Source organism: Clinocottus analis, unplaced genomic scaffold (genome assembly GCF_023055335.1).
Source record: "Clinocottus analis isolate CAN_PGR_092001 unplaced genomic scaffold, fCliAna1.0.p SCAF_2, whole genome shotgun sequence".
Classification (NCBI taxonomy): Eukaryota; Metazoa; Chordata; class Actinopteri; order Perciformes; family Cottidae; genus Clinocottus; species Clinocottus analis.
In genome coordinates, this window is record NW_027175931.1 from 335169 (window position 1) to 357326 (window position 22158).

At 43.9% G+C, this 22158-nt stretch overlaps 3 protein-coding genes across 3 annotated transcripts; 2 read left to right on the forward strand and 1 right to left on the reverse strand.

The window, feature by feature from the left end:
- The first annotated feature begins 4702 nt into the window (after positions 1–4702).
- On the forward strand, positions 4703–7713 carry LOC137791082 (olfactory receptor 4B13-like). Its single transcript, XM_068585788.1, has 2 exons — positions 4703–5590; positions 7585–7713. Exons 1-2 carry the CDS (start codon positions 4703–4705, stop codon positions 7711–7713), a joined length of 1017 nt encoding a protein of 338 aa, XP_068441889.1.
- A 2375-nt stretch (positions 7714–10088) lies between these two features.
- Positions 10089–11323, reverse strand: LOC137791083 (olfactory receptor 52E4-like). Its single transcript, XM_068585789.1, has 2 exons — positions 10438–11323; positions 10089–10132 (listed from the first exon to the last, which is right to left on the reverse strand). The coding sequence occupies exons 1-2, from the start codon at positions 11321–11323 to the stop codon at positions 10089–10091; spliced, it is 930 nt and encodes a 309-aa protein (XP_068441890.1).
- Positions 11324–19315: 7992 nt separating this feature from the next.
- Positions 19316–21944, forward strand: LOC137790491 (olfactory receptor 52Z1P-like). The gene is made up of 2 exons (XM_068584784.1): positions 19316–19862; positions 20430–21944. The coding sequence occupies exon 2, from the start codon at positions 20465–20467 to the stop codon at positions 21458–21460; it is 996 nt and encodes a 331-aa protein (XP_068440885.1). The 5' UTR covers positions 19316–19862; positions 20430–20464; the 3' UTR covers positions 21461–21944.
- The last annotated feature ends 214 nt before the right edge of the window (positions 21945–22158 follow it).

Here is a 22158-nt window from a genome sequence, read left to right on the forward strand (position 1 = left end):
TTAGCGGACCAATCACAGCCTTCCGGGCTGCGTACGGCTTGCGTAGCTTTGACGGTCAGAAATTTGGGGTGACGCACGCAAGCACGCAAAATGGCCGATTTGACCACGCAAAGTCGGCAAGCGTGTCTTGCGTGCTTGCGTAAAACCGGAGTATAAATCAGCCTTAAGACGGACCGATGCAGCAGCTGATTTACTGCTGCAGCCGCACCGATCTGCCTGTCAAACTCTCGGTCGAACTTACCCTCACTAGTGAACGACGCAAACAGGACCACATAATTTGTAAACAGCACAGAGGTGATCCCTCGACCCACAAACCTGACGTTCTCCACCCCTTGGTTTGGCCTAGATATCCTGTCCGTGAAACTCACAAACTCATACAGACATTTCGTTGCAGCCTCACACCGTCGGGCGGAGCCGGCAGAGCGAAGCGCTCGGAGTGCGTCTCTGGTATCGGTAAAGGGCGGCTGAGCCTCCATGATAACAGGTAATGTTTGGCACGTATGATCAGAACAAGACAGACATATTGAGATATTGTTATGTACTTGTAAACAAAGCCGTAAGCAGACAATAGGATATCAAACACAAACAAACAAACAGATGCAGCAGAACGAGAGCTGCGCAACCGGACATTATATGATTCACTAATTTTTCCTGCTCACATTTTCATTTATTTGTGGTTCATTGTTATTTGCTGTACTCTCTGTCATACTCTTCATTCATTTGGTTTATTTATCTATTTTTTTCTGTTATGTAGTTTAGTTGTGTTGATAGTCAAATAAATATTTAATTTAAAACAAACTTAATAATTTGATTTTATGTGAACATCAATAGGTATCTGTGCACCATGACAATGACTGGAGCAAAACTGAGAAACATTTGATTTTTATTTATTCAATGAGCAAAGAACTGCCAAAATACAGAAAGTGTATTAAGTGTAGCACAAGGAACAAAAACACACTAGAGCACTAAAAACACTGTGATAAAGGACACCTATTGCTTTGCTCTTTCTCCCAATGTCCATCGAGAAGCTAAAATCTGGCAAAGTCTGTGGTCAAGACTATGAGGGGATGGATCATCGAGGCAAAGCTTGAGCTACATTGTACAGTTTCTTTTTGTGAAAACGTGTGCCGACTAAAACCGTCCACACAACCGTCCAGCAACAATAAACCCTGGTTTAATGTAAAAATCAGGCAGCTTTGTCAGGTCAAGGAGGAGGCCGACAGGAGAGGGGACAGGATCCTGAACAACCAGCCAGAAACACACTGCACCTGGTTCTGGATCACAGTCCTACTAACGTTTAGAATCTGAGCCTCTAAATATGACTGACTCTAAATACATGCTTCTCACAAGCTATTTTACATTTTTTATGCAATAACAAATAAAAGACAATGCCAAGGTAAATTCCTTATTTTTGAAAACATTACTGGCATATGGCTTTTTGAAACAAGTAAATCTAAAAATTATAATGATTTAGAAAATGATTGAGAGTAAGAAGTAAATAGGATTTGTTTCATGTGAGTGCTTCAGTTTCACAAGATCCTAAACGCTGCTGTGTTTCCATTAGTAAGTATAGCACACCACAGTGGAGTGTCCTCCCATGATGCATTGCATTCCAACAGGCTAATTGGCCTGTTGGTGAAGCTGGCTGGAGCCTCCAGAGCGTCTACGTGTCCACAGAATCCTCTGGAGTTCGACCTTGTGTTGCTTTCAGATGGAAATAGTTGCTGATGAAGCACCCCTGGGACTCATTACTGTTAAACGATACAGTAATCATGAGAGTCCCCTCCGTCCTCATGTCCACCACAACAATGACGACAAACAGAGCTTTGACCTGCAAAGGACCTCTAGCTGCTTGATGTGATGTCTCACTGTTGTGGTCCTGGTGGTCTTTACTTGAGCTCCTTCAGTTCTGGAAGCAGTTCAGATGTTCATACAGAAAACACAACACTGAACTTTGTAGGGAAGCATCAAGTACTGTGGCAAACAGGCTTCAGCATAGGCTCAACAAGAAACAAATCTGTTTAGTCAAACACAACAAATATTTATGTTGTATATAAACCTTTATACGTATATACATACTCATGGAAAGTTTAGAAAAAGATAAAAATGGTCAGTGCTCTCTTTTGAACAGACTATGTAATGGACACACCTATTCTGAATGACCTCCAACGTATCTTTTACTTTTCTGAACTAAAATCTCTTTTCACTTACAGGTCAACAATATATACACCGACGTTACTGTTTCTAGTATTTCAACAATGTACAATACTTCATGTAACATTTCAGTTCATTTTGTGCTAACATGGCATAATATACTAAGATGGCTGTCTCGCTGTTGGTGTGCGTTATTTTGGTTGTAAATTACATTTTCTGCTGTGATACCCGTAGGCTCCTGCACCAGAGATGAGCTGATAAACATCAGGCACACAACTCCAGCGAATTTACTTCCAACTTCTCTTTTAACTTCCGTTGAATTATTGGATGTTCTCGTCAAAGGTGCGCTTACCTTTACTCATGCAGTGAAACGAGCTTGTCCACTCAATGTGGATTTTGCACACAGCTGCCAAGAATGTTTCTTTCTTCATTTTTTCCTGGTGTGAGAAACAGAAACATCATATGTTTTGTGTCAGACTGCTCAGAGACATCAGAGATATTACTGTTATCCACAAGACACAGTTACACTATAGCTTCCCACCACTTGGTGGCAGTAATGCATCAGTCAGTTGTATAACAAGCTCCAATAAGCAGAAGAAGAAACTCAGCCAGCCTCAAGTCTGTAGCGAAAATTATAGAGAAGTATTTAAAACACAAAAATTAGGATTAAAGTGCTGCCAAACACCCAAAAAGTGTAAATGTTTGTGCAATTATAATCCTGACTTCACTAACTTTCAAGGCTTTGTGAATGGAGGTAACGAGGCGACGTCCTGAGCCCAGTATGTGGAGTGTGCGCTAACACTAGCAAGGCGGTGAGAAATGTTAAATAACTGTACTCTGAGAAACTGCAACAACCACAAGTCAAATAGGTAAATTAAAGTGAATTAGACATCTCATAAAATAAACTAAAGAAGTTGAGGATTCCTCCAATTAAACCAAAGGGAAATTAAGTAAACTGAAGTAAAATCAAACCCTCCCGTTGTCCTCGGGCCAAAATGACCTGCGTACAGGTCAACATCCCCCGAAACACAGCGTTAAAATGACCAAGACTTTATGTCCACATCCTTCCGCGGTCCTCTGGGTCAAAATAACCTGTTTACGAGTGTGTGTGTATGTGAGTGTATATTTGTATATATGCAGCCCGTTGTCAAAATAACCCTCGTAAGAGTGTATGCCTCCGCAACCCTAACTCTTATCCCTCGGTCCAAATGACTCTTGCCTCCTTCAAAGAGTAGAGGAGAATAAGACTTCCTATATCACTTCTGGTTGATGAAGGAACAAGCGTTTAGGAATGGGGACAAGGACTCAAAATACAAATTTAGCAAGGCGGTGAGAGATGTTAAACGGCCACACTTTGAGAAACTGCAACAGCAGCTCTCAGAAAGTGACTTTGCTTCTTTATGGAGAGTCTCCGACAGATCACCAACCACAGGCCTAAACCCCCCCACTCCATGAATGACCTCCACCTGGCAAAACAGCTGAACGAGTGCAACTGTCAGTTTGAAAGACAATGGGACAGTCCTGAACCCATCCCCCATGATCCCATCCCCCATGATCCCATCCCCCAGCTCAGCATGGGCTCATGCCTAACAACCACCCTTCTCAGCATCCAACTTACCGATGACAGGCCCAGTGCCCTGACATCAGTGGTCATTAAGTCTTGGGAGCACCTTGTCCTGACCCACCTCAAAAGTGAGTCCATCCTCTGCTCCTCCATCAGCATCTGGTATGCTGCAGCCACTGCCAAGGACAAGGCAGACTGCCTCCTGTTATCCTCTCAGCAGAGTGGATCTGCAATCTGCCTACCTTCCATGACTTGTTTGCCTTCAGGACACAAACTGTTGGAGTCCCTTCCTTCTGAAAAGAGGCTGCTCTTCATCAGGACCAAGACCCCACGCCACAACAACACTTTCTTCCCATCGGCAATTGGGTTCATCAACTTTTAATCATTTTTTTTGTTTCCCATATTTTATTGCATATGTATATTTTTTAAGATGTCTTAAAGTAGAAGTGTTTATTGTTATGCACATTCACTTTACCAAATTCCTTGTATGTGTAAGTTATTGGCAATAAACGGTTCTAATTGGCTAATTGGTCTCCTGGTTGTATGTTTTGTATTATGTGAGTATGCACCTCCTCTTACATTTTTTGCATGAATTAAACATGAGTCTGAATTGGTCATAAGGACGTCACTCTGCTGCTGCAGGTGTCTTTAAGTCTGAAAGAAGTCAAAACAAAGTTCACATCAGAGAGATTCACAGCCGGACTGCAGATGGTAAAATCTCAAACTTACACAATGTCAATAAGGTTTTTTTGTCATTTCTGAACTGAGCGTTGTATTGACTTTGAAATGGTACGTTTGGGGTTGTTTGAAAATCATTCTGTCTATTTTAATGAGTGTGTTCTGTGCTGTCATGCCGAGCTCTGTTCATGTGTGTTTCATGTTTCAGCTGCACATGGTGCCGAACAAGCAGACATTTAAAACAGACACCTTATAATACAGAAACTACTCAGAGAAACCTGTTGTTTTGTGTTCAGAAGAGTTACGATGATGAACTTCACACAGGTTCCTTATTTCACGCTTGCTGCCTACGTTGACTCTGGGCTCTTTAAATATGTATGTTTCATGATTATTATGTTTTTATATGTTGTAATTGTTTTTTCCAATGTGTTGCTCATTGTGGTTATCTGTGTGAACAGAAGCTTACATGAACCTATGTACCTGTTTCTCTGCAGTCTGTTTGTAAATGAACTGTATGGTAGTACAGGGTTGTTTCCATTCCTTCTGGTTCAGATCCTCTCTGACATTCACACGGTTTCTCCTCCACTTTGTTTCCTGCAGATATTCTCTCTTTATACCTATGGCAGTATAGAATTTACTAACTTGGCCGTTATGTCTTATGACAGATATCTTGCTATCTGTTATCCTCTGCAATATAACACACTTATGACCCAGAAAAAGATAGCCGTACTCATTGCTCTAACATGGTTATACCCTTTCATTGCAATCACTGTTTTGTTGTCATTATCTGTCCCTTTACAGCTGTGTGGGAACGTCATTAACAAAGTTTATTGTGACAATTATTATGTTGTTAATCTGGCCTGTTATGACACGACAGTCAATAACATCTATGGACTGACTTACACGACTTCATTAGTTTTTGTTGTTCTTTTAATCTTCTACTCGTACGTGAGGATTCTTAGAGTTTGTTTCTCTGGTTGTAAGCAGACCAGACAGAAAGCTGTCAGTACCTGCACACCTCACCTCGCTTCTCTGCTCAACTTCTCCTTTGGGGCTTGTTTTGAAATATTACAGAGCAGATTTAATATGAACGGTGTTCCCAACATTTTGCGTATTTTTGTATCGTTGTACTTTTTCATCTGCCCTCCGCTCTTCAACCCTTTAATGTACGGACTGAATCTGACTAAATCAAAAGTACAATGGAAACAGAAAATAAAACGTTTACTCATGATGTGTTCACACCGAAAGAGTTGTGAAATATATGCGTGAGTAGATGACAGTGTCGCGGCTGTTGGGTCGCAACACTGAAGGGAGACAAGCGGGCTGTAGTCGACATACAAAACACTTTATTCAGGTAACATGGCAGGTAACGTGCTCGCCCGGAGTTTCAGCCGCCCCCAAACGCTGGAGCAGACGATACTCTTATCCCCTCCGGCGACTCTGGCCAGCTGATCCCAGTCACCGTGATTAGGACCGGCCCGCACCTGTAAGACACACCCATACACACCCGCACACCTACACATATAAACACACACACACGGCCCTGCCTAACCTAGAGGGCCGTCACCCCCCACCCCCATAGAAACTGGTTCCCACCCCTAGAACTACCAACCAACATACCTCCAACTGCTTCTAACCCCACAGAGAAAACACCTGAAATAACTTACTTTCCCCTTTTTTTCTTACAGAGGAAAGCACATTTCGGACTGGACACTGGTCACCTTCCCCTTCCTTCTAAACCAAACTACACTTATTTTGCTTTTTTTTCTTACAGAGGAAAACAAAATCAACCTAAATTGACGCTGGTCCTTTTCTTTTCTCTCTACTGAGAAATAAACACCACCTATCCTACACTGACCCCGGTCATCTTTTCCTTTTCCTCCTTTTCTTTCTTCTCTTGACCCTTGTCGACGCCGACTCCCTGACTGTAAACGGGGACACAACCTGGACACTCGGGTCCCCAATGAAACTGCCACCCAGGTTGCACTTCGTCCTGGCGTTTGTTACGCCGCAAGTGGCAAAAACCCCCGGGAAGTTTACTGATTTTCATCCGGTCACCATCTTCCGGGCAGAACCGCGGAAACCACAGCTGGAGGCGGTGGGACGTCAGCCCAAACACGCCCTCCCGCCACCCCATTCACCAAAATAAACGTGATCCCCTCAATTGGTAGAGCCGAGTGCACGCCCACCTTCACTTTACCCTGAAACAGGCCAGGCTGTAACCTCATAGTGTGCAGTGGGACCTGTAACACGTTCGTTCCGATCTCCAGTACTGGAACCGACCCCCCAGTGTCTCTTGTGAGAACGACAACACTGAAGCCTGGATGAAGGAGCTAACTGCCGCTGTGTCACGCAGTATCTTAAATGGCACTGACACGTCACTTCCCAGCAGAGAGACCCAGCCATCAGACACAAAAGGCCAAAACGAATCAACCTCGCCGAGCCAAGTCTTTCGCTGCCGCCTCTGACCCCGTTCACCCACCGTAGACCTGCTGGGCATAGTCACGGCCAGACAAGTGGGTTCTGCCTGGCCTGCAGCCCCATTCTGCCCCTGTCTCGCCTTAAGAGCATAATACTCTGCTCTCCAATGGCCTTCTTTAAGACAAAAGCTGCAGACTCTATCTGGTCCACGCATGCTACGACCACTTTCCCGAGATACATCCGGTTGGAAAGAAGGATAACCCCACCGACATCGACGCCATCCCCCAAACTGGACTGATGAGCCTGGAACTCCGCGATGTCACGCCGGTGCGTTAAAACATAATCATCGGCTATTGCAGCCGCCTTCGCAGTAGTAGAATTCTTAAATTGCTGCAACACCATCAAGTTACATAGGTCGTCAAAACTCTCCACCTTAAACGCCGAACATCAGCGTGCAAATAGAGCTGTCACCTCACGGGCAAACTCCAGGTGGGTTTGCTTATCTCCTTTTCTTCACGACCGAAACCGCTGACGATACGCCTCAGGCACCAACTCGTAAGCCCTCAACACCGCCGTCTTGACGACCGCATAGTCAGTACTCTTCAACTCCAACGATGCTTCACAGGCCTCCTGTGACGGACCGGTCAGCGCTCACTAAATCATTAACAAGAGAGCTGACTCAGGCCACTTCCTTGCGTCCACCACATGCTCGAACAGAGAAAAAAACATTTCCGGTCCCTTTCGTTGAATTTCGGCAATAATCGCAGGTTACCCAAAATGTCAAAGGATTCTTCCGCTGGCGTAGCAAAGAACCACCCAGGTCCACCTTACCGTCAGCGGTTCCTTCTGCTGCTCAATCGTTCGGCCACTGGCTGACCCAGACGGCGGAGCCCTGACCGCCTGTAAGAAGCTCCATCTCCAACAACCGTGCTTTCAACACACTCCTCACTGTGTCTTTCAGCCGCTTACCACCATGTCATATTCCTTTGCTATTTTTATTAGCTGCTCTTTTGTGCACCTGTCTAATAACTCCCCCCAGTCTCACAAAAATCAACTATTTCCACCATTTTTAACCCAAAACGAACAAAATCAAATCTACCTACCCCGTGGGCGAAAGCAAGCATCAGTCAGGTATTTATAATGTTTCCTGATGAGAGCGAAAATTCCCTCTAACTGCCTCCCAACGTGTAATTAAACTCACTCACTACACTTTGTTTCGTGCAGTTTTTCTGTGTTCACTCTTGTGGAGCTGTTGAATATTTCAACTTAGCCGTTATGTCTTACGACAGATATCCATTCTGTGTCTGTTCCACGGCTACTTAATTTAATGTAATCAAACAAAAGAGGAGTTATAAAAAATAAGCTCATAAAGGTTAACACCACTTTTGCAACAGTGCAACACAACAGGATAATTAAATGTGTAAATTAATTAATATCAGACGATCACATTGGGTTATTGTGTCGTCTGAAACTTGGCTGAGACATGAAGAACATGTCAGCCTAAATCAGGGGTGGGCAATTAAGTTCCCCAAGGGGCCACATGAGACATTGGCACCGTTGTGGAGGGCCAAACAAAGACGTTGAACTTAATTAAATTAACTGAATTTTAACGTTATTACTTTATTTAAAAAAAACAAAACCTGATGTAGTTTTGATCTGCTACTGGTAAGAATACATACAATAAAGCTACACAAATATGTAAAAAAAATATTGAATTTTTTAAAGATATCTTTAAACGATAAAAGATATCTTTAAGATATCCAGCAATTGATTGCAATAAATGCCTTTGATGTTCTCCAGTTCAGTTTTTTGTATACATTTGTATTTAGTTTAGTTTATTTGCTTCTTGACAGAAATTCGCAGGAAGTGACCTCAGAAGAAAAGGAACCTTGTGGCCCTGAATGAATAACAGGATGAAGGACCTGTGACCAGTGTGTGTTTTAAATCCTTGCAACTGTGTAGAGATGGAGGTGCAAGTATTACTGGTACTACTAGTAGTCTTAGTACTGTGTAGTAGTAGTGAACTTCTACAAAGATGTGCTGACGTTATCTTTGACCCAAATGTGCCCGGGCCACCAATCGGCCTGTTAATGGACTGAAGCTGGTGGAAGCAGGAAAAGCAAAGTGAACAAAGCAGGAGGACTCACACATGTAGTGCCTTGAAATGTGTCTTCTATAATAAAGTTACACTCTGCTTTGCTTGAGATGCCCTGAAACAGAATAGGCTGCTAATACTAGGAGCTCACATTGGAAATCAGAGATCCATGGGAATTGATCTGGCAGAGCGAAGCGCAAGGAGTGCGTCTCTGGTATGTAGGTAAAGGTTAGCTGAGCCTCCATGCCACCAGGTAATGTTTGTCACAGTGTACAGAGACCCAATATGATTAGTGCAAGACAGACGGATTGCGTAATTGTTGCCTTGTCTTCTGTAGATATTTATCCATTTATCTTTGCTGAAAGGAATTGTTGTCGTTAGCTTCTCAGTTGTTAGATATAAGCCTACTGACAAGATGTATCCCATGATGCATTAGGCAGAGTGTTGACGAATCAGAGGCTTTTTTGCTGACTGGACATGTATGTTTAACAATGCTGATCTTAGGCACAATTGAATAACATGATGTTCACCTCAACCTAGTATCAGATCTGTGCTGTTTAAATAGCAACTGAAATAATATTGTAATAAACGATGAAGAAATAATGCTTTGCACACTGGACAGTATTGTGAGCTGTGCAGTTAGGAAGAAATGGACATGTAGATATTTTATTTGGCTTTTTTTAATTTAGCAATATGAATTTTAGAATCAGTCATATCATTGTAAATGACAAATAAAGAAAGATAAGCTACGCCAAAAGGAAATATGAATAAATAGATGACAAACAAATGCTTTTATTTGGCTTTTTGATATAGAAAGGAGCCTTGTAGCACTAAAGGAATAATCCGATGAAGGACCTGTGACCAGTGCAGCCAGACCAAGCACATGAGGCACAGCCCTCATTTTCCTGATCACAAAGGCCGAGACGAACTGAGACGAGAAGCCGCTTCACAACATTATCCCTGTGATGTAAATGTTGACCGAAGAGACCCAAATGTGATACATGCAGAATTTTAGGTTATTCATAGGACTTCTCAAGAAACCAGTGTCCTCCCACATGTCTCTGCTCTGTGTTGTGAGTCCTTGCAACTGTGGAAAGATGGAGGTGCAAGTAGTACTAGTACTACTAGTGGTAGCAGTACTGTGTAGTGGTGAACTTCTACAAAGATGTGCTGACGTTATTTGGGTCTTTGACCCAAATGTGCCCGGGCCACCAATCGGCCTGTTAATGGACTTAAGCTGGTGGAATCAGGAAAAGCAAAGTGAACAAAGCAGGAGGACTCACACATGTAGTGCCTTGAAATGTGACAAATGTGCCTTCACCAGCGTGACAAAGATGTGATCTCTGTCTTAACCTCCAGTTTCTAAAACTGAGGACATCACGTGTCTGTGTTAACAAAAGCAAAACCAGTCTGACTTATGTACTTGTTCTTTAAACACACTGCACAGAACAATACACTGGTCTATATACAGTAGGCTGCTAAAAATAAAAGCTCACATTTGAAATCAGATTTTTACATGAAGTACGTATTTTAGAAAGATTCAGTCCGTACATTAAAGGGTTGAAGAGCGGCGGGCACATGAAAAAGTACAAGGATAAAAAAATACGCAAAATGTTGGGAACACCGTTCATATTAAATCTGCTTTGTATTATTTCAAAACAAGCTCCAGAGGAGAAGTTGAGCAGGGAAGCGAGGTGAGGTGTGCAGGTACTGACAGCTTTCTGTCTGGTCTGCTTACAACCAGAGAAACAAACTCTAAGAATCCTCACGTACGAGTAGAAGATTAAAACAACAGCACAAATTAATGAAGTTGTGTAAGTCAGTCCATAGATGTTATTGACTGTTGTGTCATAACAGGCCAGATTAACAACATAATAATTGTCACAATAAACTTTGTTAATGACGTTCCCACACAGCTGTAAAGGGACAGATAATGACAACAAAACAGTGATTGCAATGAAAGGGTATAACCATGTTAGAGCAATGAGTATGGCTATCTTTTTCTGGGTCATAAGTGTCTTATATTGCAGAGGATAACAGATAGCAAGATATCTGTCATAAGACATAACGGCCAAGTTAGTAAATTCTATACTGCAATAGGTATAAAGAGAGAATATCTGCAGGAAACAAAGTGGAGGAGAAACTGTGTGAATGTCAGAGAGGATCTGAACCAGAAGGAATGGAAACAACCCTGTACTACCAAACAGTTCATTTACAAACAGGCTGCACAGAAACAGGTACATAGGTTCATGTAAGCTTCTGTTCACACAGATAACCACAATGAGCAACACATTGGAAAAAACAATTACAACATATAAAAACATAATAATCATGAAACATACATATTTAAAGAGCCCAGAGTCAACGTAGGCAGCAAGCGTGAAATAAGGAACCTGTGTGAAGTTCATCATCGTAACTCTTCTGAACACAAAACAACAGGTTTCTCTGAGTAGTTTCTGTATTATAAGGTGTCTGTTTTAAATGTCTGCTTGTTCGGCACCATGTGCAGCTGAATCATGAAACACACATGAACAGAGCTCGGCATGACAGCACAGAACACACTCATTGAAATAGACAGAATGATTTTCAAACAACCCCAAACGTACCATTTCAAAGTCAATACAACGCTCAGTTCAGAAATGACAAAAAAACCTTATTGACATTGTGTAAGTTTGAGATTTTACCATCTGCAGTCCGGCTGTGAATCTCTCTGATGTGAACTTTGTTTTGGCTTCTTTCAGACTTAAAGACACCTGCAGCAGCAGAGTGACGTCCTTATGACCAATTCAGACTCATGTTTAATTCATGCAAAAAATGTAAGAGGAGGTGCATACTCACATAATACAAAACATACAACCAGGAGACCGGTGTCCTAAAGTGCTGTGGGTTGTTGTTGGTTATGAGCCAATCAGAACAGTTTAGAGTTAGAATCAGAACAGTTTATTGCCAGTAACTTACTCATACAAGGAATTTGGTAAAGTGAATGTGCATGATAAACACTTCTACTTTTAAGACATCTTAAAAAATATGCATATGCAATAAAATATGCGAAACAAAAAAAACAATTAAAAGTTAACTTCCTGGATTCACCACCCGCGGAGAGGATCATCGGGGTTGGGTGCATTGCAGACCGGGCGGCTGGCCAGGCAGAGGACCTGGGCGAGCCGATCGCCGGCAGCATGGATTAGCTCTAAGGACGTGGAACCTGGCGGGGGGTGATTGGGAGGAACGGCTTGCCCGATCTGAACCCGAACGGTGTTCCGTTGTTGGACTTCTGTGCTAGCCACGGTTTGGCCACAACAAACACCATGTTCGAGCATAAGGTGGTTCATAACTGTACTTGGTACCAGAAAACCTTAGGCCGAAGATCGATGAGCGACTTTGTAATCGTATCAACTTAACTGCAGCCACTCGGATGAAGAGAGGAGCAGAGTTGTCAACTGACCACCACTTGGTGGTGAGTTGGATCAGATGGAGTGGGAGACGACAGGAAAGACCTGGCAAGCCCAAACGTGTTGTGAGGGTGAACTGGGAACGTCTGGCTGAGGATCCTGCCGGGAGGTCTTCCACTCCGGAAGAACTCACACATCCAGAGGGAGGTTGGGGACGTGGAATCCGAGTGGACCTTGTTCAAAGCCTCTATTGTGGACACGGCTAACAGGAGCTGTGGTCGGAAGGTCGTCGGTGCTGCGGCGGCAACCCGAGAACCCGGTGGTGGACACCGGGGATGAGGGAAGCCGTCAAGCTGAAGAAGGAGGCCTTTTGGGCCTGGTTGGCCCAGGGGTCTCCTGGAGCAGCTGACGGGTACCGGCAGGCCAAGAGGGCTGCAGCTGCGGTGGTCACGGATGCTAAAACTCGGGCATGGGAAGAGTTCGGGGAGGCCATGGAGAAGGACTTTCGGTTGGCCTCAAAAAGGTTCTGGCAAACCATCCAACAGATCAGGAAGGGAAAGCAGGGTCTACCACAGGCTGTTCTCAGCGGGGGAGAGGAACTGCTGACTCGGACTGGGGACATCGTCGGACGGTGGAAAGAGCACTTTGAGGAACTCCTAAACCCGGCTAACATGTCCCCTGGGGAGGGGGCAGCGCCTGAAGACCTTGGGGTGGGTGCACCCATATCCCTGGCAAATGTCACTAAGGTAGATAAAGAGCTCCTTGGTGGCAAGGCGCCGGGGGTGGATGAAATCCGCCCTGAGATGCTGAAAGCGCTGGACATTGCTGGGCTGTCTTGGCTGACACACCTTTTCAGTGTCGCATGCGGGTCGGGAACAGTGCCCATGGACCGGCAGACCGGGGTGGTGGTTCCCATCTTCAAGAAGGGGGACCGGAGAGTGTGCTCGAAGTATCGTGGTATCACACTGCTCAGCCTCCCGGGAAAAGCTTTTGCCAGGGTGCTGGAAAGGAGACTCCGACCGCTTGTCGAAGCTCGGATTCAAGAGGATCAGTGCGGATTCTGTCCCGGTCGTGGAACAGTGGACCAGCTCTTTACCCTAGCAAGACTACTGGAGAGATCTTGGGAGTTTGCCCAACCAGTCTACATGTGCTTTGTGGACTTGGAGAAGGCTTTCGACCGGGTCCCTCGGGGGCTTTTGTGGGGGGTGCTGCGGGAGTACGGGGTGCCGGATCCGTTGGCACGGGCTATCCGGTCTCTGTACGCCAGCAGTAGGAGTTGTGTCCGTATCTTCGGTATTAAGTCGGACACGTTCCCAGTGGGTGTTGGCCTCCGCCAGGGCTGCCCTTTATCACCGGTCCTGTTTGTGACTTTCATGGACAGGATTTCTAGGCGCAGCCGGGGGACGGAGGAAATCCGGTTCGGGGGCCTCGGGATCGCCTTTCTGCTGTTTGCAGATGATGTGGTCCTGTTTGCTTCCTCGGACCGTGACCTCCAGCATTCGCTGGGGCGTTTTGCAGCTGAGTGTGAAGCGGCAGGGATGAGTTAGCACCTCTAATCCGAGGCCATGGTTCTCTGCCGGAAACCGGTGGCTTGTTCCCTCCAGGTGGGGACAAAGTGCCTGCCCCAAGTGAAGGAGTTCAAGTACCTCGGGGTCTTGTTCACGAGTGAGGGTAAGGTGGAGCGGGAGATGGACAGGCGGATCGGTGCGTCTGCAGCAGTAAAACAGGCGCTGTACCGATCCGTCTTGGTGAAGAGGGAGCTGAGTCGGAAGGCGAAGCTCTCCATTTACTGGTCGGTCTACGTTCCAACCCTCACCTATGGTCACAAACTCTGGGTCATGACCGAAAGAACGAGGTCGCGGATACAAGCGGCCGAAATGAGCTTCCTCCGTAGGGTGGCCGGGCTCAGCCTTAGAGATAGGGAAAGGAGCTCGGACATCAGGAGGGAGCTTGGAGTCGAGCCGCTACTCCTCCGTATTGTAAGGAGTCAGCTGAGGTGGTTCGGGCATCTCATCCGGATGCCTCCTGGACGCTTCCCATTAGAGGTTTTTCAGGCACGTCCAACTGGGAAGAGGCCCCGGGGAAGACCCAAGACACTCTGGAGGGATTATATCTCTCGGCTGGCCTGGGAACGTCTCGGGGTCCCGCAGAATGTTGCGGGTGAGAGGGAAGCCTGGGTCGGTCTGCTGGGTGTGCTGCCACCGCGACCCGACCCCGGATAAGCGACAGAAAATGGATGGATGGATGGAGTTCATGAACCCAATTGCTGATGGGAAGAAACTGTTGTTGTGGCGTGGGGTCTTGGTCCTGATGAAGAGCAGCCTCTTTTCAGAAGGAAGGGACTCCAACAGTTTGTGTCCTGGAGGTAAACAAGTCATGAAGGGTAGGCAGATTGCAGATCCACTCTGTTGAGAGGGTAATAGGAAGCAGTCTGCCTTGTCCTTGGCAGTGGCTGCAGCATACCAGATGCTGATGGAGGAGCAGAGGATGGACTCATTTTTGAGGTGGGTCAGGACAAGGTGCTCCCAAGACTTAATGACCACTGATGTCAGGGCACTGGGCCTGTCATCGGTAAGTTGGATGCTGAGAAGGGTGGTTGTTAGGTATGGCCCCATGCTGAGCTGGGGGAGGGGAAGCTGGGGGATGGGATCATGAGGGATGGGTTCAGGACTGTCCCATTGTCTTTCAAACTGACAGTTGCACTCGTTCAGCTGGTTTGCCAGGTGGAGGTCATTCATGGAGTGGGGGGTTTTAGGCGTGTGGTTGTTGACTCTACTCTCTGAAGGAGACAAGAGGCCAGAACTAAAGGAACTCAAGACCACCAGGACCACAACAGTGAGACATTACATTAAGCAGCTAGAGGTCCTTTGCAGGTCAAAGCTCTGTTTGTCGCCGTTGTTGTGGTGGACATGAGGACGGAGGGGACTCTCATGTTTACTGTATCGTTTGACAGTAATGAGTCCCAGAGGTGCTTCATCAGCAACTATTTCCATCTGAAAGCAACACAAGGTCGAACTCCAGAGGATTCTGTGGACACGTAGACGCTCTGGAGGCTCCAGCCAGCTTCACCAACAGGCCAATTAGCACTCACGCAATGCATCATGGGAGGACGCTCTGCTGTCCCCATGGTTACTAATGGAAACACAGCAACGTTTAGGATCCTGTTTAGTGACCACAGGAAAGAGAATGTTTTCTTGTTTCTCAGGCAGATGGATGAATGTATTACTGAGAGATTAGAAACTAAAACACTCACATGAAACAAATCCGCATTACTTCTTATCCCCCCGATCATTTTCTAAATCATCATACTTTTTAGATTAATTTCTTTTTTTCAAAAAGCTACATGTTGATCAACAATGATCGGAGCCTGCAAAGTTTGGGGCTATCATGACATTTGAAAAGGTTTCCTGGACAATCGTAAATAACTTTGTCAAAATGAATATGTGGAAATTGTGTAAAAGGATCTGTCTACTTCACAGTTTGTGACAAGTTTGTCACCAGATTGCTGAGATTTCTTTAAGGCCAAACTAGTTGATCAGACCAGGTCTCATTGAAAACAAGCTACTCTCTCTTAGCTTCAGTTCTGCACTCTGACCCAAAAGAAAGATAGTGGTTATATTGGTAGGATATTTTATCATTTTAGAAAGGTTAGGGTTAGTGCATTGTCATTTAATTGCTACTGCATTAAAAATGTAAAATAGATTGTTAGAAGCATATATTTAGAGTCCTTCTGGGCTCAGATTTTAAACGATGTTCGGACTGTGATCAAGAAACAGGTTCAATGTGTTTCTGGCCTGGTTATACAGGATCCTGTCCCCTCTCCGGTCGGCCTCCTCCTTGACCTGACAAAGCTGCTTTATGGAAACACCGACCAGAATTAATGAGGAAAACTCCTGAGGTGACAAAAACGTTTTACAGGCCATGAAGAGGGTTTCTATGTGAGGGCTGGATGGTTTTATTAACACTTTGACATCTGTACACCAACCCTCGTTAGTGTAAAACAGATTAATTCCCGAGATTTTATAAAAATAACTATTAGTATTTGATGTTATGTACCTCAAGTTTGTCTACCTACCTACTTACCTGTATACCTATCTACTTCCCTGTTTATACCTACTGGTCTGTCTATCTACCTACCTGCTGAAGCGATATTAGTTGGAACGCTGAAGCGTTTCAACTACTGTTCTTCAAATCTTTATTAAACTTTTTATTATTCTATTTTCTTCAATCTGTACTGAAGGACACAATGGCTATGACTTTTCATATTTCTGACCTTTCAAATTTTTGAATTATTAAGCTTTTTATTAGTTTTTATAATGAGACACAATGGGGATATCTTCAAATTATCTTCAACTTCAGACGTTTACAGGTTCTTCATATACTTGACGAGAGACAATGTTTGAAATTTCAAATGTTGACAAAACCTTCAGCTATTATTCTAAGCTTTTACATTTTTTAAAATATTCAAATAATTCAGCTTTTTTTCAAAATAAAAATGAATGGTTTCCAATTAAGAACATCTTTAAATCCACTTTAAACTTCTTCAATTTCAAAAGCTTACAAGTCTGCCATGCTTTCAGCTAGAGACACAATTTCCAGTTTAAACTGTTGACAAAACGTTTAGCTATTACTGTATCACTCAGCTTTTTGATATCTTTTATAGTTTTTAAACTGTTGGTGTTTTCATGTTATGTTTTTTCCACACCTTTTCTGCCTTTATTATTGGTATGTATAGCATAGCTCACTGACTTTATTGGTGGTTCAATGGTTTGCATGTCTGCCTTTCAAGCTGAGGATCAGAGGTTCAAATCCCAGCTCTGCTAAATTTGTTAAAAGAAAGAAGTGTTTTTTCTTCTTCTGTCAGACTGGACATCTATATATATATATATATATATATATATATATATATATATATATATATATATATAATATATATATATATTCAGTTATTTTCATATATGTTCAGCTATTTTCATATATATTCAGCTATTTTTTCATTTTCAAATTTGTTTAGCTATATTCAGCTATTTTTTTTACAAATATTTCAGCTTTAAGCTTCAGCTTTTTTGCTTTCCAACGCATTTTCAGAAGGAAATGCTCTTTCTAGTTTCTGTTTGCAGTTGACAATACTACGAAATGATTTTTTAAAAATAGTGTAACAATTATTAGTAAGTCAATTAAAAGTTTTTGAGTATTAAAGCATGCGAGTATGCAGCTTATGCCATAAGACATATTATGTTTAAATCACAGAATTTAACACTAGATTAAATACAGGAAAAAACGGTAAATTTCTAAATGTAACAGTAATCAAATAAATATGTTTCTCATTGTTGCTACAGAGTTCTTGTCATGGTGTACAGAGACCTATTGATGTGTACATGAAAATCAAATTATCAGGTCTGTTGCAAATTAAATATATATATTGGACTATTTACAAAACTAAACTACATAACAGAAAAACACATGGATAAAAGATGAATAAACTAAATTAATGAAGATTATGACAAAGAGTACGATAAATAACAATGAACTACGAATAAATGAAAATGTGAGCAGGTAAAATCAGTGAGTCATAAACTGTCCGGTGCCGCAGTTTGCCACATTTGTTTGTTTGTGTTTGACAGCCTGTTGTCTGATAACAGCCTTGTTTACAAGGTAACAATATCTCAATATGGCTGTCTTATTCTGATACATGTGCCAAACATTACCTGCTGGCATGGATGCTCAGCCGCCCTTTACCGATACCAGAGATGCATTCAAGCGCTTCGCTCTGCCGGCTCTGCCCGACGGTGTGAGGCTGCAACCTGAATGCAATGGAAAGGCAGCGGGGAAAAAGGCAGGCAAGGTGGGGCACCACAGTGTTTACGACAACAGGGAAATAGCCCTTTATTGCCCTTCATGACACTATGTAATGCCAGATGACTGCAAGGCAAAATAGTGGAACTCCGTGTGAACACCAAGGGATGTTTTGAATAACGCTTCTCAAGTATGACGGCATATACGGAAAAGACAATCCAATCTCACTGTCTGAAATTGAGGCCTTCTCTTTCCTTCGCTCGGGCAAAAATAAGCTTTCTAAAGAAATGTCTTCATGAGACATTTCTGGTGCCCCAATGTCAAGGTCTAAAATATGAATTCAAGACTGTTTTTTTTTTATCAAATTAAGAAACGATTATTCAAAACTCAATTCTAAAGTGTAAACACATATGAAAAAGGCGGTATGCAGCTAAAGTCATAAGTTTTTGTCAGCATCATCACACAAAGGACAAATATGGTGTTTGAAGAAAACGTGAATGTTTTGAGTTCTATCGAGAGCATGAAGTTGTGGTGAACGTCAGCCTCTTGTGGCTGAAAGTAGTATTACAACCACAAACCTGTAAACAAAAAAAAAGATTTAACATTAGATTAAAAAAAATCCAGTCTGTTTCAGAGACAAATAAATATTAAATTTACTCAAATTGATTAATATTTCCCTGTTCAGAAAGTGCATACAAACAACCCTCTGGTTCTTTAATGCTTCATGTGTTAAAGCTGCATTCTCTCTCCTGACCACCAGGGGGCGACTCCTCTGGTTGTATAGAAGTCTACACTTTATTTGTCTTCAAATCATGACATAAAACCTTCTTTCTCTCACTTTCCTCTCAGGGTTTTATTCGATTAAATTAGTAAATCATCTTACACAAAAACAAAACTTTTCTGTTTTGTGAAAACAGCGTCTGTGTTGGTCATTAATTAAAAGTGCCGCATGTCCCAGCAGGCCCATGGAGAGTTTAATTAAGCAGATAATGAATCTAGCCGTCTCAGAGGAAACTGAACTCTGATGTTTTGATCTCAAGGAGCGACGACAAAGTGCCAACAGAGAAGTCTGAGGACGCAACCGGCTGCAGGCTAATTAGATTAGATTAGATGTAAACCTCGGAGGAAACAACTGATCTACTGTTGGGTTTCAGTAGCAGGAGCGTTAGCGTTAGCATTAGCATTAGAGCTGTGGACTCAGCCACATGACTCAGAGTTAATGACAAAGACTCGACTCACAGACAAAGACTTTACATGTGGTGACGAGTGCTTTAGGACTCGTTTAGGACTCAAAGCTCAGTACTTCACTCTAGTCTTAAAACTTCACGCTAGTCTTAAAACTTCACGCTAGTCTTAAAACTTCACTCTAGTCTTAAAACTTCACTCTCGTCTTAAAACTTCACTCTAGTCTTAAAACTTCACTCTGGACTAATGACTTGACTCTAAAACACTAAAAAGGAAAAAAACACAGAAAACATCTGAAACAGATAAAACATATTTAACATATAAAACATAAAAAGCCAGCTGAGGATCCTGAAGGGTCATAATCAGATCTGAAGAAAAGGGAACATGAAGTCGGCCGGTTGATTAAACTCTGGAGAACCTCCTCTAATTGGCTCCGGGATGTTTTAATTAGTTCAAGCTGCTTCCAGCCAATCAGAGCGCAGCTGCGTTTCTGCCCGTGGGACGTTTGGACTTCGGGTATAAGAGGCGGCAAGACCGGACGCGTTCCTCCTGACGACCTTCAGATGACCCTCAGCAGGTGAGAACCTTCAATACTTTTATTCTTCTGATTAAAAATGCTTTTATAATAATACAAAACTTGTTTCTTTATGGTTCTCACGCTGTTTTACATTTAGAACTTGAGGATTTTCTTTTTGTTGAATAAATGCAAAACTGTTTGAAGATGTTTCACAATAAAAGCCCTCTAATAGCATGATGATGCTTTTATTGTGAAACGTCTTACTTGAATTAAAAATAAAATGACATTGACAGTTTAATGTTTTTATAGGATTTATTTTTGTGTTTAGTACATTTTTTATATTATGATGAAAATAAACCGACTTTACATTTTGAAAAACGGACAAAATATGTGAAGTTTGTTGAGTTATGTAAATGTATGTTAATATATGTTAATTTATGGTTGTCCATGCTTGTTAATATATGTTAACATATGTTAGTATATGTTAATGTATGTTTGTATGCTAATATATGTTAATATATGTTAATGTATGACGTCGCTGCTCGTTGGGCTCGCTCAGTGTTTTTATCTCGATGTTGCTCTAAACGTGATGTCACATGATCTGAAAGTAGAACGTTGTCTCCTCAGCTCGGGTGTTCGGCGTCTCGGGTAAATCCGGCGCCATGTTGGCGGCGTCTCCGGGCGGAAACTTCTCCCACAGCAGCTTCGTGTTCCGAGGCTTCCCGGCGCTGCGGCACCACCACCAGCTGCTGGCGCTGCCGTTCTCCGCCTCCTACCTGACGGTGCTGCTGGGCAACGGCGTGCTGGTGCACGTGATCCGCCGCACGGGCAGCCTGCACGGCCCCATGTACCTGCTGCTGTGCGCGCTCTGCGCGGTGGACGTCCTCTCGGCGACCGCCATCGTCCCCGGCCTGCTGCTCGCCCTCCTCTTCGGCTGGGACCGGATCTCGCTGGCCGGCTGCCTGACGCAGATGTTCTTCACCCACTTCCTGTCCTCTCTGGAGTCCACGCTGCTGCTGGCGATGGCGCTGGACCGCTACGCCGCCGTCTGCCGGCCGCTGCGCTACGCCGAGCTCGTCGGTGCGCCCGCCGCCGTGAAGCTGCTGCTGTTCGCTCTGGTGCGCAGCGGCTCCATCATGGCGACGCTGGTCGCCTTGGCGGGTTCCCTGCGGTTCTGCGGCTCCAACGCCGTCCGCCATTGCTACTGCGACCACATGGCGCTGGTCAGCCTGGCGTGCGGCGGCACGGAGAGGAGCAGCGCGGCCGGCCTGGCCGTGATCGTCTGCTTTGTGGGCGTGGACATACCGCTCATCTGCTTGTCCTACGCGAAGATCCTGAGCGCCGTCTTCAAGGCGGCGGCCGGCGGCGAGGAGCGCAGGAAGGCGCTCCACACCTGCGGCACTCACCTGATCGTCATGATGTGCTTCTACCTGGTGGGCAGCGTCTCCTTCCTCTCCCACAACCTGAACATCGGCATCCCCACCGACGCCAACACCCTCATGGGGCTCGTGTACATCCTGCTGCCGGCCACCGTCAACCCCGTGGTGTACGGCGTCCGAACCACCGAGATACGGAACGCTCTGCTGAGGCTGCTCGCGGGCCGAGGCCAGAACAGAACCGCCAGGAAAGTCTCTCCGGCCGGAGACTCACAAACCTGACAAAAGTCTTCTGCTCCGAGTCTCAACTTCCCCTCCAAACTGCTCCACTTAACTTAAACTCAACTTAAATTAACTTAAGTTAACTCAACTCATCTAACTAAGCTCCACTTAACTTAAACTCAACTCAAACTCAACTTAATTTAAGAAAACTTAAGTTAGCTCAGCTCAACTCAAGTTCATTAAGTTAACTTAAACTTTAACTAAATAAGAGAAATAATTGAGTGAATCAGTACTGCAACTAACGATTCATCAAGTATTAGCCAAATTAACCCTAACTTATCAATATATTGATTTCTGTTCAACAATAATATTAAAAATGACCATGTTTCTGATCTTTACCCAGCAGTTGATTCAGGTAAAGAGTAACAGACACACACACACACACACACACATGCACGCACACACACACACATACACGCACGTCACTGTTTTACTTGAATGTAGAATGAAAGACGTGTTTTGTTAATAAAGTTATTTTATCCTCCGTGTTCTTCCTGTCAGCTGATCCTTTCCAACAGATTTCAATCCTTTATTTCTCTGAAGGCGCTGATGGTGCGTTCAAGGACTTCTGCTATAATAAACCACATGAAGCTATCATGTTCTTTATTCTAAAGTAAATTGAAGACAAGTCGAGTTTGAACATTTTAATAGTGTTCGACGTCGGTGAACTTTTCCTGCATGTTGTACTTTGAGTGGTT

Bases quoted from the DNA above. Each gene is read 5' to 3' on its own strand.
- LOC137791082 (XM_068585788.1), top strand. From the start codon at position 4,703: ATGATGAACTTCACACAGGTTCCTTATTTCACGCTTGCTGCCTACGTT. The intron at 5,591-7,584 runs GTACAATGGAAA...CAATAATCGCAG, and splicing joins TGAATCTGACTAAATCAAAA to GTTACCCAAAATGTCAAAGG.
- LOC137790491 (XM_068584784.1), top strand. From the start codon at position 20,465: ATGTTGGCGGCGTCTCCGGGCGGAAACTTCTCCCACAGCAGCTTCGTG.
- LOC137791083 (XM_068585789.1), bottom strand. From the start codon at position 11,323: ATGATGAACTTCACACAGGTTCCTTATTTCACGCTTGCTGCCTACGTT. The intron at 10,133-10,437 runs GTACTTCATGTA...GTCCATTAACAG, and splicing joins ACTGAATCTTTCTAAAATAC to GCCGATTGGTGGCCCGGGCA.